The sequence below is a fragment of the Mustelus asterias genome, chromosome 4 (genome assembly GCF_964213995.1).
Source record: "Mustelus asterias chromosome 4, sMusAst1.hap1.1, whole genome shotgun sequence".
In the NCBI taxonomy this organism is placed as follows: Eukaryota; Metazoa; Chordata; class Chondrichthyes; order Carcharhiniformes; family Triakidae; genus Mustelus; species Mustelus asterias.
Window position 1 is genome coordinate 24215282 of NC_135804.1, and position 14601 is coordinate 24229882.

Here is a 14601-nt window from a genome sequence, read left to right on the forward strand (position 1 = left end):
TACGATTGGTGGGGGGGGGGGGGGGGGGAATCAGTCTACCGAGGAGGGTTTGTGGGGCTGATCAATCCGGAAGGGTGTGAGGGAGGGTCGCAGGTGTAGATAAGTCCAGACGGATAGGGCAGGTCACAATAGGCCACGGGCCCCCACTGTAACTGGAGTTGCTGTGTGTGTGGCTGGTGAGAGCAGCAGAGGATTTTAACAAATTCATGCTAGTTTTCCTAAATTCTCCATGCTTATTCAAGTGACTATTAATTTTGTCCCAGATTATTGTTCCTAAACGTTTTCTCACCATTGAGATTAAGCTGACTGGCCTGTAGCTGCTGCCTTTATCCACACATCCTTTTTTGAACAAGGATGTGACATTTGCAATTCCCCCGTCCTCAGAAGGAGTGGAAGATCGTCACAATTTCCACCCTTACTGCTTTCATATCCACAAATGAGTGCCCATCCGGGTCCTGGTGATTTATCAACTTTAAATACAGCCACCTTTCTAATAACCAACCTTTATCCATTATTAGCCCATTCAGTGTTTCAACTACATTCCCTTTCACTGCAATTTTGACAACATTTTCTTCCTTTGCAAGGATTGATGGTAAGTACTCATTTAGTACCTCAGCCACCTCCCATTTTCAGTCCCCACTCAACCCAACCCCTAATTAGAGTTTTACTCTTTAAATAGAAGACTTTTGAATTTCCTTTTATGTTGGCTGCCAGTCCTTTCATACGCCCCTTTGTCTCTCTTATTTGCTTCTCTTCCCGCTCAACTTTCTATATTCAACCTAGTTCCTGCTTGTATTATCAGGTTGACAACAATGGCAAAGAGTGCCTCAGTTTAATGTCTCATCCAAAAACCAGCACCTCTGACAGTACAATACTCCTTCAGTACTGTACAGAAATGTCAGCCTAGATTATGTGCTCCAGTGTCTCAGCCACTGAGCTAAGACTGACAAAAAGCTGAGCCATGGGCATTGTGAGTTGTAAATACTAATTATGTGCATTTTTCTTGTGATACTTTTCAACCTCCCTTTCTTGTCTGTAAAAATTAGCTGCTAAGAAAAATATACAATGGCTAAACCAGAAGACCAAAACTGCTACAACACGAATTGAAAAAGCATCTTCACCAGTGCAGAAGCACTGGTTAATAACCTACAATAACATTATTGAAATAGAATGCAATTCAAACATGTTCAATTCTGTCCTTAGAATCTCAGTCAGGAGAAATCCATGGTTCAGCTTCAGAAGGAACTGGAAGTTTTCAAACAGGCACATGAATCTGACATAGACCATTTTAGTCATGAAACTGCTCGACTCCGGAAAGAGCTTGACTCATCTACAAAGGAATTACAGGAGAAGTTGACCAAACTGCAGCAGTACAAGTCCACAGTCGACAGACTGAATTCCGACCTACAGCATGCACATCAGCAACACCAAGAGGTGGTCCAAGAGGTAAGGATATATTTTTCTGTCTTTACAGCAAAATACTGCCTTTTGTTAAATAAAAACAGAAAATACTGGAAATATTCAGCAGGGCAAGCAGCATCTATAGTGAGAGAAGCATAGTTAACATTTCAGGTTGATAACTTTTCATCAGAACTGGGAAAAGTTAGAGTTGTGATGAATTTTAACCAAATACAAAGGCAAGGAAAGGGGGATGGGAGGAAAGAATAAAAGGGAAGGTCTCGAAGCAAGGCAAAAGTGGATGGGAATGGGACAAGTTTAAAGAAAGAGATGGGTCTGGAGGAGCTGTACATGGGAATAGCAAAATCATCAACAGCTGCTGTCCAAAGAATGGTGCCAATTGTTATAATCTGAAATTGTTGAACTTAGTGTTGAGTCTAGAGGTTGTAAAGTCCCTGATTGAAAGATGAAATGCTATTTTTCGAACTTGTGTTGAACTACATGGTGTTATCGTTGGACTATTAATCCAGAAACTCAGATAATGTTCTGGCGACCCGGGTTCAAATCCTGTCATGGCAGTTGGTGGAATTTGAATTCAATAAAAAGTATCTGGAATTAAGAATATACTGATGACAATGAAACCATTGTTGACTGTTGGAAAAACCCATCTGGTTCACTAATGTAATTTAGGGAAGGCAATCTGCCATCCTTGCCTGGTCTGGCCCGGACTACATGTGGCTCCAGAGCCACAGCAATGTGGTTGACTCTCAACTGCCCTCTGAACAAGGGCAACTAGGAATGGGCAATAAATGCTGGCTAGCCAGAGACACCCCGTCCCATGAATGAATAAAAGAAAAACACATTGTAACAATATAAGAGGCCAAGGAGAGAGAGGTCAGAGTTGGAGTGGGATAGAGATTTATAACTACAGACAACCGAATGCTCTTGGTCACACTTAGAGAGAAATAAATGGAAAATTTCACCCACAAGAGCTGGCTCTGACACAAAAACCAATGTGCAGCTCCCTGGTTATTCTGGCCGGATACTGCAGCATTTAGAGAAAAAAATACTGCAGCCGGCTCTGATGACGTCACACTGACGGACTGGGACAAGTTCTGATAGAGCTGGCAACGTTTAAAAAATATACCTCCCCTCCCCCCACTATTTGAGACCAATCAAGGACAGTCAAAGGTTCGAACAATCTGAGTTTTAAACTAGTTTGGATCTGTTGTCTTCTGTTCTGTTATGCATCATCTTGTTCTGTTATCTGAGAAATAGTTATGAAAATTCCATACTGTAACTCATCCAGCAAAGTTATGCCAGGTGGATTTGGTTCAAGATATCAATTTGAATTTTAAATTGCAGCTTGAACTCACGGCCGTGCTTTCAAAGAGCTCGAGATTATCTGAATGCTTTGTGGATTTTTTGAGCAGTGTGTGACCCATCACCATGTTTAAGAGTCTTCAATTAAACTACTGAGAAAGACAAAAAGAACAGAGAAAAAAAAAGTACACCACAGGAGCAGGCCCTTTGGCCCTGCAGGCCCATGCCAATTATGATGCCCTAACTAAACTAAAACCTTCTGCGCTTACTCAGTCCATATCCCTCTATTCCCTCCCTATTCCTGTACCTATCTAGATGCCTTTTAAATGTTGCTAATGTGCTTCTACCACTTCCTCTGACAGCGCACCCACCGCTCCCTGCATCAAAAGCATCTCCCTTAAACTTTCCCCCTCTTGCCTTTTAATTGACACTTCCACCCTGGGGAAAAAGCCTCTGACTATCCACCCTGTCTATGCCTCTCATAATTTTGTAGACCTCAATCAGGTCTCCCCTCAGCTTTCCAGTGAAAACAATCCTCGTTTATTCAACCTCTCCTCATAGCCAACACCCTCGAGATCAGGCAACATCCTGGTGAACCTTCTTTGCACTCTCTCCAAAGCTTCCACAAGCTTCTGGTCATGTGGCGACCAGAACTACATTCCAAATGCGGCCTAACTAAGGTTTATATAGCTGCATCATGATTCTCCAACTCTTGTACTCAGTGCCCCAGCTGATGAAGGCAAGCGTGCCATATGCCTTCTTAATCACCTTGGCCACCTGTGTTGCCACTTTTAGGGAACTGTGGACCTGCATGCCCAGATCCCTCTGTATGTTAATGTTCCTAAAGGTTCTGCCATTTACAGTATAATTCACACCTAAATTTGATCCTTCAAAACGCACCATCTTGCATTTGTTTGGATTAAACTCCATCTGCCATTTCTGTGTTCAAGTCTCCAATCTATCTATATCCTGTTGTATCTCTGACAATCCCCAGCACTATCAACAACTCCACCAATCTGCTTGTCATCCGCAAACTTACTAATCAAACCCCCCACATTTTCCGCCAGATAATTTATATAAACTACAAACAACAGAGGTCCCAGCAATGATCCCTGCAGAACACCACTAACTACAGGTCTCCATTTTGAAAAACACCCTTCCGGCGCTACTTTCTGTCTTCTATGACCAAGCCAGGCCTGTATCCATCTAGCGAGCCCACCGCGAATCCCCATATGATTTTAGTTTTTGTACCAGTCTGCCATGTGGAACCTTGTCAAACGCCTTACTAAAGTTCATATAAACTACATCCACAGTCCTTCCCTCATCAATTATCTCAGTCACCTATTCAGAAAACTCAACCAAGTTGGTGAGAATTACCTTCTCTTTGCAAAACCATGCTGCCTGTCATTAACTGGTCCATTTTCTTCTAAATCCTCTCCCTCGGTATCTTCTCCAAAAGTTTCCCCATCACTGACTTCAGGCTCACCGGCCTGTAATTCCCTGGATTATCCCAGCTTCTTTTCTTAAACAAGGGAACAACACTGGCTATTCTCCCATCCTCTGGAACCTTGCCTGTGGTTAAAGAGGATGTGAAGATATCTGTTAAGGCCCCAGCTATTTCTTCCCTTGCCTCCCACAGTAACCTGGGATAGATCCCTTCCGGATTCGGGAACTTGTCTACTTTAATGCAATTTAGGATACCCAATACTTCCTCCTTCAATATACTGACATTGTATTGACAAATGTGCAGCCATGTACAGGGTTTCTGTTTACTCAGTACACAATATAAGAACAAAGCAACAGAGGTACACCATTTAAGCCCTCAAACCTGCTTCACCATTCAATATGAACATGGCTAATGCTCAACTTTACTCTTTGCCCAATATCCCTGAATACCATGGATTAACAAAAATCTGTTCATCTCAAATTTAACAATGGTTCCAGCATCAATTGCCATTTACAGATGGCAGTTCCAAACTTCTACCATCTTTTGCATAGATACATGTTTTTTAATTTCATTCCTGAAAGATCTGGTTCTAATTTTTAGACTATGTTCCCTAGTCCAATTCTCCTCAACCAGCAGAAATACTGGCCAGAATTCTCCAGTCTCTCATTGCCCTGCCCTCGCTGTCAGCGGGAACAGAGGAGTTGGCCCTCAGCCAAAACTCCATTGACTACAGCAGGACCGGAGAATCCCAGCCAAGGGCAAGGTCGGAGATTTCCAGCCAGTTTCTCTCTTCAACCCTCTCCATTCCTCTTAATATTTTCTAAACCTTGATCATATCACACCTTAACCTTCTAAGTTCCAGGAACTACAACCTCAGTTTGTGTAATCTCTCCTCGTGGTATAATTCTGGGAAATCTACTGCACTCCCTCCATGATAAATATAACTTTTCTGAGGTGTGGAGGCCAGAGCAGCTCACAGTGCTCCAGGTATAACTGGGGCTTTGAATAATGGAAGCATAACTTCTACCCCTGGTAATCTAGTCTTTGAGATATAAAAGACAACGGGCGCGATTCTCTCAAAACACTTCTAAGTGCCAAGTTTGCATGAAAACTGGAGTAACTCCTGCCGGTAATTTTAGCTTAATTTTCAGAATGAAATCTTCCGCACACTGAGCAGCAGAGAGTGCCCAATTGCGGGCCAGCCTAGGACCCCGCATCGCTGTCCCTCCAACCACAACACCTGCCAATCGCTGCCCCTCCAACCCCCCACCCACCGATTGCTGGCCTCCCGGACGTCTCTGGGCCAGCCCCGATGTCCCCCCCACCCTATGCCACCAGCAGTCCCGACCTTCCACAGCTGTCCCAACCCCTCAGGCAGGCTGACAACCCCCCCCCCCCGCCCCGCTCCCCACCCCTCTCCCTGCCCAACCCGAGTGGCCAGCCCCAATCTCCATGACTGCCCCCCACCTGCCCCGGCAGTCCTGATCCCCCGGCAGGCTGACCACCCCCCACTACCTAGATGGCCAGCTCCTATCACCCCTTTCCCTCCCTCTGCCACCGAACCCTGTGCAGAGTGGCAGTGGGTTTCCCCACCCCCACCGATCGGTTCCTATTGGCCCTGCCCCCTTGGCCCAGTGGGCAGTGCCAAGGGCCAGGCTGGCACTGCTCAGGGGGCAACCACCTTGCCCCCAACAGCCTGGGGTGGCCTCAATGACCTCTGTTTCCTTCAGTGGGGTCAGACTGCCTGTTCTCTGTTAGTGGGGAGCAGTTGTAAACCACGCTGGAGGGAACCACTCCTGGCGGGGGCGTTGGAGAAGCTAGCAGGGCTGGAGAATTCAGTACCGAGTCCTCTTATGATAGCGAAATTGAAATTTAAATATTTAAATCAGCTTCTTGGCACCGATTTCTGGCACGGAGCTGATGACTGCAGAAATCTTGGAGCCGGAGACACGCGGAGGCCGTGGCGCCCAGTGGGGAGCCTGCTAAACAGCCTTCGCTGATTCCTCCTGGCCCGTTGCGCTGTTAGAGCAGTGCAGCAGGCTGGGGGAATCACTCCCAATATTCCATTGCCTTTTAAATTAATTTCTGTACCCGAGCATGACATTTTAATGACTCATGTTGATGGACTCCCAGCTGTCTTTACATCTCCACTGTTTCTAGCTTTTCACCATTTAGAAAGTAACTTCTATCCTTTTTAAGTCCAAATTAGCTGTCTTCACATTTGTCTACATTGAAATCAATTTGCCACAGTTTTCTCCAAGCATTTAATCTATTAATAATTCTGTAACCTATGCTTCCATCTATACTGCTTATAATGTCCCCTATCTTTGTGTCATTGACAAACTTGTGTATTTGGCTTTCTATCCCATCATCTAAGTTATGAATAAATAGGATAAATAGCTGAGACAGCAACACATATCCTTGTAAAACACTGGTGCAATCCTGTCAATTAGAATACCTGCTCTTATCGCTACTCTCTGTCTCCTGCCATTTAACCTACTTCCTAACCCAGCTAAATGATTTGCTTTCAATTCCATGAATGCACAGTCTACATTTAAATTTGTAAAACTTAGAAAACGATTTCCAGACCAAAGACTCAGGCAGAATTCTCCCAAAAAATTCTAAGTGCCAAATTCACATGAAAACTGGAGTAGTTGACGCTGGTTTTTTCAGTGGGAGTTCAGAGAAGAGTCTCCCACACCCTGTGCACTGCAGAGGTCACCAGCATGAATATTATTAAATTTAAGGAGCCGGGGCCTAACCCTGCTGGAGAGGCTGAAATCAGTGCCCTGAGCGAGCTACTGTGCATGTGTCAATCTGTCATGCGCAGTGGCCCCGCGCAGATAGCCTCCCAATTGCTGGCCATTCCCGACCCCATCCCGATTTCCAGCCCCCTCTCCACCAATTTTCCACCCCCCCCCCCCACACCCCGACAGTTACTCATCCCAGCACCGCGCCCCCCCCACCCCCAGTGTCCACCCCTCCCAGGCTGATGCCTCCCACCACCCCCCAGCCCACCCCGATCAGTGGCCTCCCTCCTTCCACCACCAATCCCTATGCAGAGTGACATATGCCCCACCCCCTTGGCACTGCCCCATTCCTGATGGACAGTGCCAAGGTGCCCCTGGGCTTTGGCACTTTACCCCTTGGGCAATGCCAGGGGGGCACTGCCAGGGTGCCAATGCCCAGGCCCCCCCAATCCCCACCACTCCCCCTCCTTGCTGCCTGATCCTGATTGCCTCCCCTTCACTCCAGCTAGTTCGTGAAAGTGGGGAGCTACTGTAATCCCTGCTGGAGTGAACCACTTTGTGGTGGGGGGATGCTAGCGGGCCCGGAGACTTCTGTCCTGGGCCCGCTAATCACATTCAAATAAGACTAAAACAACCATGTTAATGGTTTTTGTGCCTCCCCATCAATCTCTGGCGGGGAGCAGACGCCACTGGAATTCCAGCGCTGGGAGATGCTAGTGGGGCGCAAACATGCACGCGAACCCCACTAATTGGCTGACACGACAATCTCCAGGCCCACTGCGCTAAAACATTAGCACAGCGAAATGGAAGAATCGCAGCCTTAAAGTCTGCATCCACCAAGGTGTGTGAGGGATTCTTCTGGAGTTTATCCAGCTAAAATCATGCAAGTTAACAGAGTAGATCACTGATAATCTCCATCTTACTTTCTCATTAAGACCATGTTAACCACTTGGGCTTTGGCCTACAGGGTGATCTGGTGTCAATAGAATTAGCCAGAACAAGGAAGATATAGAGACAACTCATTTGATCACATCTATCCAGCTTAACAACTTCCACATCTACATCTTCCTTTTGCCTACCAGAAAGTTGCCAAAAATGATCATCTCTACATCCTTCTCCATATGTTTCAATATGCAGGCCATATTTTATTCTCCCAAACTTTCAGACATTTTTCTTTAAAGAACTGCTAGAAATTCCCAAATCCTTTTAGCTGCTGCAGATCTTTAAATCCTTCAGCAGCACGCAAATATCTGCATCACTGTGGTGAGGCCCCGACGAATGTATTCCTAAATTGAGAACTCACCCATGTTGTGCTAATTCGGTTGATTCCAGAAACTCCAAAACGACTAATTGTTTTGACTGAAGGAAATCCCACGCTGCCCAGTTTCTTATGCAGACAATGTAGGGTCCTTCTGCAAAAATAAGGAAAAGTACCTACACATTTGCTTGTAGCTTTATTCTACTGAACTGAAAGTTATCTTTAGTTTTAAAATTAAACTTATAATTATGTCCCATTTTTAGAATACAACTAAGTCATAAGAACATAAGAACTAGGAGCAGGAGTAGGCCATCTGGCCCCTCGAGCCTGTTCCGCCATTCAATAAGATCATGGGTGATCTTTTCGTGGACCCAGCTCCACTTACCTACCCGCTCACCATAGCCCTTAATTCCTTTACTGCTCAAAAATTTATCTATCCTTGCCTTAAAAACATTAAATGAGGTAGCCTCAACTGCTTCACTAGACAGGGAATTCCACAGATTCACAACCCTTTGTGTGAAGAAGTTCCTCCTCAACTCAGCCCTAAATCTGCTCCCCCTTACTTTGAGGCCATGCCCCCTAGTTCTAGTTTTGGTAAAATTCGGTAAATCGGTAAACTAAAACAACCATGAAAGGTAACCTTTGGGTTCAGAAAAAAAATGACACTGGAGAAAGTAACCCAGTGATGTATTAAAATTTGGTCACATCTTTCTGAATGTTTGTTAGTCTCATGAGCTACCTTTTTCAGATTCATTAGTAGTCTTTGCTAATCAATTCTTACAGTTCAATGTCCCCAACATGTTTGCATGTTTTTCAGGTATCTCAATGTGAGGATATTATGCGCAAACAAGAATTGGAAATGGCCCAGCTTAGACAGCAGCAGTTTGACTCTGAGAACCAAATAGCTGTAACCAATCAGAACTGCAAATCACTTGAAGCCATGTTGGATCTTTATAAACAAAAATACCAGACTTGTCTAAACAAGATCACGGAGCTGGAAAATTCAATGCAAAGCCTGGAAGCAGACTTACAAGATGCCAATAGACAAGTTAGTAGAACAAAGAAGGACTGCAATGTAGCAAATCTGTCTGAAACATTCAATCAGTAATTGAAGTCACTCGCCCTGTTTTGAAGCTTTAGGATAAAAGTCCAATTTTTATGGTATCTCCGAAGGCATTTGCATTTCAGGCCTGTCACCTCATGTTTTTGGAATTTTCTTGGTCTATACTTTAAACATTTTGCAAAAGGCTACTGTAATAATGTGGCAAGTAACAAACTAAAAGGTTTATTGACTATACAACGAAGGGTTTAACAGCACAAGCATTCAGGTCTACTCCCAACAATACAATGACTCCAACTGATGCCTTCCAGCCCCGGGAATGCGCGCTCTCGCTACTGATTGACCCAGGTTCATGCGCTCGCACCCCATTGGTTCTGGCCCAGTCATGCGACCTGAGAAGGATCAACTGTTAAAGAGGCCACGCTACCACACTCTTTCTCCCCCCCCCACCCCCCTCAGCTCTTGGACTGGACTACCTATGATAAAACAAAAAGAAAAACAATTAACACATTGGCAGACAAACAACAATATTACAGAGGGGACACCAGGGAAAGACAATTCATAATATCAGCATGTCAGAAACTTCTGGATCTTTGCAGAATGGCAGTAACTCTGTCAGGGGTTCAACAGCAGCCAACAACACAGGATCCACTGACAGAGTAGACATGCTAACCACCTCTAGAGCTAGGCTCTTGCCAGCCCTTCTGCCTCAGCCCCCGAAGCCAGAGGCTGCAATGGCCCCACCATAGATGTTGAAACCTTTAGTTCAGAGGCTGGTATGTAGAAGCTTGATGCGGGGCACACTTGCTTGTTGCCGGGAGCTGATTCTACTCTCTTGCCTAAGTGGTCGACATGCTTCTTTACTTGACGGCCCTGTGCCTCCACCACATATGAGACTGGCCCCATCTTCTCCACAATTTTCTGCAGCAACCAGGCAGGTCCGCCACTAAAACTCCTTGCCAACAGAAGGTCAGCAACATCAAATGATCTGACCTCTTTCTGAGTGTCTTGATAATCTTTCTGTGAGGCTTGCCTAGCTTGCACCCTCCCTGAAAAATTTGGGAACACTAAGTCCAAACAGGTACGCAGGTGCCAATCTTGCAGGCGGGCCACAGCGCTGGAATGCGGTGTAATATTGTAGGACAGCAAAAAACTTACCAATCACAATGACAACGATCCATGAGCCTCTTCTTCATGGAAACCTTGAATGTCTGCATGGCTCACTGCGCCAACCCATTTGAGGCAGGATGGTATTCTCTTGCATGACAAATTCCATTAGGCTTGATGAAAGTCTAAAATCCGTCAGCCATGCATGCCGTTGTCTGACTCTAACACCTCAGAAAGACCATGGATCTCAAAGATCTGCCTCAGTTTATCAATAGTAGACGCAGCTGTGGTGGATCTAAAGAGCTGAACGTCCAACCACTTGGAATGAATAAATCAGGAACATGTCTCCCAAACCTGGGCCCAGCAAAATCTACATGAAGCCGGGACCACTGATGGCCTAGACATTCCCAAGAGTGCATGTTCACTAATGGCGGTAACATTTACTGAGTCTGACAACTTTCACACTGTCCAGCCATTTGTTCGATTTCCCTTTCAATGCCAGGCCACCAGACATAGCTTCTGGCCAATGCTTTTATTCTCCTCTGGCCAGGATGGGCATCATGTAACTCCTGGAGAAGTGGTCATTCCCCCCTGTGGTGGTACGATGACATGGGCCGCCTACAATAGCACCCAACTTCGCAGGTTATCGCATCCCTGTCTTGCAAATATGGTTTCATTTGCTCTAACTTGTCAAAGTATCACCCTGTCTGCACCATTTTCTTGACCTTCGACAGTAATAGGATCCAGTATGTCCATGACTTAATGTGGGCTGCTGAGATAGGCAGGGTGTCCAAACAATGCGCAGACAATACCATCTCCTGCGGAACTGGCAGTGAGTGTCAGTGGCAATGAGAGGCAGCTTAGTGCATCTGCATTTAATATCTGTGTTCCTGGCCTGTGCTGGAAGGTAAAGCTGTATGCTGCCAGCAGCAAGTTCCATCTCTGCACCCGAGCCAAGGCAAGAGGAGCACTCCTGGAAAAACCCCAAGAATGAATGACTTATGGTCTGACACGATGATGAAATGCCATCTGAAATTGAATTTGTAAAATTTCATAAATGACTGGTAGACTTTTTTTGTCAACTTAAGTACTTTTTCTCAGCATCTGACGAAGTTCTCACAGCAAATGCAATTGGCCTCTCTGCCCCATCGTCAGTCTATGGGATAGAACTGTTCCAACTCAGTATGGCTAGGTATCACAAGTGACCACTAATGGCTTGCTCAGGTCAAAGTGTACAAGTAATGTTGATGACTATAAAGCCTGTTTGACTTTGACGAAAGCTTCTTTCTGCAAGTCTCCCCACTTCCATCACTGATGCTTTTTAGTAGGAGGGCCAGAATTGTGATACGTTCGGCAGGAACCTTCCATAGTAATTAACCATTCCTAGGAAACATTTCAGCTTTGTCACATTCCTAGGCACCAGCTCTTCCTTAATAGCTTTCACTTTATCTCCAATGGGATGCAACACTTTGAAACTGAAGTATGTAACCTCCTCAACTTGATAGGTATATTTCTCATGTTTTAAACATATGCCAGCTTCCTTAAATCTGCTGAGGACCTCTGCCAGGTTTGCAGCATGTTCTTCAGGAGATCCACCTGTAATTAGGACATCATCCAAGTATACCAAGAGTCTGGGAATTTCTTGTAACAGGCTCTCCATTGCTGAAAAATGGCACAGACTGACAAGACACCAAATGACAATCAGGTGTACTGATATTACCTCTTGTGGATATTTATTGCAATTAACTTTCTGAAGTCCTCTTCCAGTTGCTGTTGTTGAAAAGCATGATTTAGGTCTAGCTTAATGCATTTGAGGCCACTTGCTAACATAGCATACAGGTCCTCTATCTTCAGAATAGGGTAATGATCTACCTGAGCTCCCCTGCTTGTCATTAGTTTATAGTCCCCACAGATGCTCACGGTACAGTATAGTTTCAGGACGGAGCCAATGGCACGGCCCATTTGGAAAACTGCACAGGCTTGATGATGCCCAAGTCTTCCAACCTTTTCAGTTCAATCTCTACTTTCTGGTGTAATGCATATGGCACTAGGTGAGCTCAGAAAAACCTAGGGTTTAGGTAAATTTTAGCTTCAACCCCTTTTATCTAACCCCGTACCCTCTGGAAACACGTCCTGATGTTTACATATGAGCTCTTGGAGTCCCCCATTCCTGGACATTAAATATTCCAGCCAATTTTATTTGTTTTAACCAGTCCTGTTCCATGAGACTGTGCCACTGTTCTTCAGTCGCCAGGATGGGCAGCCGAGCTGACTGCTCCCTATATGATATGGGCACGGAAGTTGTCTCCACTATCTTTAGTGTCCCTCCACTATACCTCTTTAGAGTAGCCTCAGAGTGGCTAGGACTTGAGGGCTGTGGTTTCTTCTGCAGATGTTTGAATGTTTTGTCATCTGTGACAGTGGCAGCTGTGCAAGTATTGAGTCCTTTTCAGGGGTGACTATTAACCATTGAAACAGTCCCAGTGGGAGGTATCTTGCTCGGTTCGACTTCACAGAGTGTGTAAGCCTCGGACCTGTCCTTGGGTTCCTCGTCAGCTTATTCACAGAGGTTGTATTTATCATTGCCTTTTTTTTGGAGTGTTCGTGCAGCCTGCTTCGCTCTACACCTAGCTTGCAGGCGACCCTTCCTTTCGCACCTGAAGCAGATAAAATTCTTGCACCTTGGGGGTGGTCTCCCCCACACCAAAAACATGCCTCAGATCCTGGTGCTGAATGACTCTCGCAGGTTCTGCAGTGCCCTGGCAGCAGCCATTTCCCACCACAATTGGTTCACCTCATTCTGCACACTTTGCAGTTCACACATTCCTTGCTCAGCGCGCTCATTTTGGCCATCTCTGCTACTTTTTCCAGTGAAATCTTGGTTTCAGCAAGCAGTTTGTTTTGGATGTTGAGGTTGCTGATCCCTCAACCCCTCAACATGTCTCCCAACAAAGGTCCAAACTCGCAGTGTTCAACTAACCGTCAAAGTCTGGCCACAAAGCCAGAGACCATCTCTCCTGGATCCTAACTGCAGAATGGAATTTGTACCTTTGCATAATAACAGAAGGTCAGGGGTTATAATCATCTTTAACTAAATTGACTAGCTGGTCGAAGGTTTTTGTGTCTGGAGTCTCGGGTGACATCAAACTCCTCACCAGACTGTAAGTCTGTGGGCTGCAGACTGTGATTAGTATCACCTTTGGCTGTTATTTCGTTTGCAGTGAAAAAATAAAAAAATAAGCCTTTCAGTGTACTGTCCCAACTTTCAACCTTGGGATCAAAGGGCTCTATTTTCCTGAATACTGGCATCTTTAAAACAGAGTCTGTTCCTTTGCTCCTTTGAACTATGAGTGATCACTCTCCTCCCCCTCTAATTCTGCACAAGGAGTGATCCAGTTTGTCCTTGTCGCCAATGTAGTAATTCGAGGTGACTCAATTTACCTATTGAGAAGAACTATAGACAACGAAGATTTAACAGCACAACTATATAGGTCTACTCCCAACAACACCCTGACTCCAACCAAAGCCTTCCGGCCCTGGGAATGTGTGCCCCACCCCCAATTGACTAAGGTTCACGTGCTCATGCTCATGGTTCCAACCCCATCACGTGGCCCACGAAGGACTGCCCCTTAAAGGGGCCACGCTATCATGGTTAGCAAAACCGTGAGGGCCTGTTGAAGCCAATAACATAATTATTCTATATAATTAAATGGTATTTCACAGCTTGAAAACAAGCAATGTTGGAAAATCTGGGCATGTGTATGTAAAACAATGCAATTGATAAATGGGAGTGATTAGCAAGGCTGTAGATACTGGAATTCCAATTTGTGAACAGCACCCTCACTTAATTGTATATAGCATACAGCAGACAACTCCCCTCCCCCCCACCCCTTCCCCCAAAACCATCCCAGCTGGGGCTGCTCACAGATTAATTGCAAATATATATCATATTATCTATGTTAGTATATTTTCTGATATCCCATTACTCACTATTTGTAATACATTCCTCTTAATTTTATAACGAATGGTGGAAAAATATTGATTTCTCCCCTCCTAAATCAGGTCCCATTTATGATCCCGATAACACATTTAGACTGACTATAAAATATGTAAAATTGCTGACCTTGTTACCATATTATTGGGAATGAGGAAAATGGAATATCAAGATGGAAATTGCAAAGAGGAAAGGAACATCCCACTAAAGTTGAATTTAAAGTTTTCAATCAAGAGGAGGAATGCTAATTCTCAAAAGCTTTTC

General features: G+C 45.0%; 1 protein-coding gene across 1 annotated transcript in view; it reads left to right on the forward strand.

The window, feature by feature from the left end:
* The window catches only part of LOC144493045 (uncharacterized), a 275407-nt gene that overhangs the window by 90779 nt on the left and 170027 nt on the right, over positions 1–14601 (forward strand). The window contains exons 11-12 of the mRNA XM_078211881.1: positions 1204–1446; positions 8994–9224. Of these exons, the coding sequence (XP_078068007.1) occupies positions 1204–1446; positions 8994–9224 (474 nt within the window). The remainder of the gene's footprint in view (positions 1–1203; positions 1447–8993; positions 9225–14601) is intronic.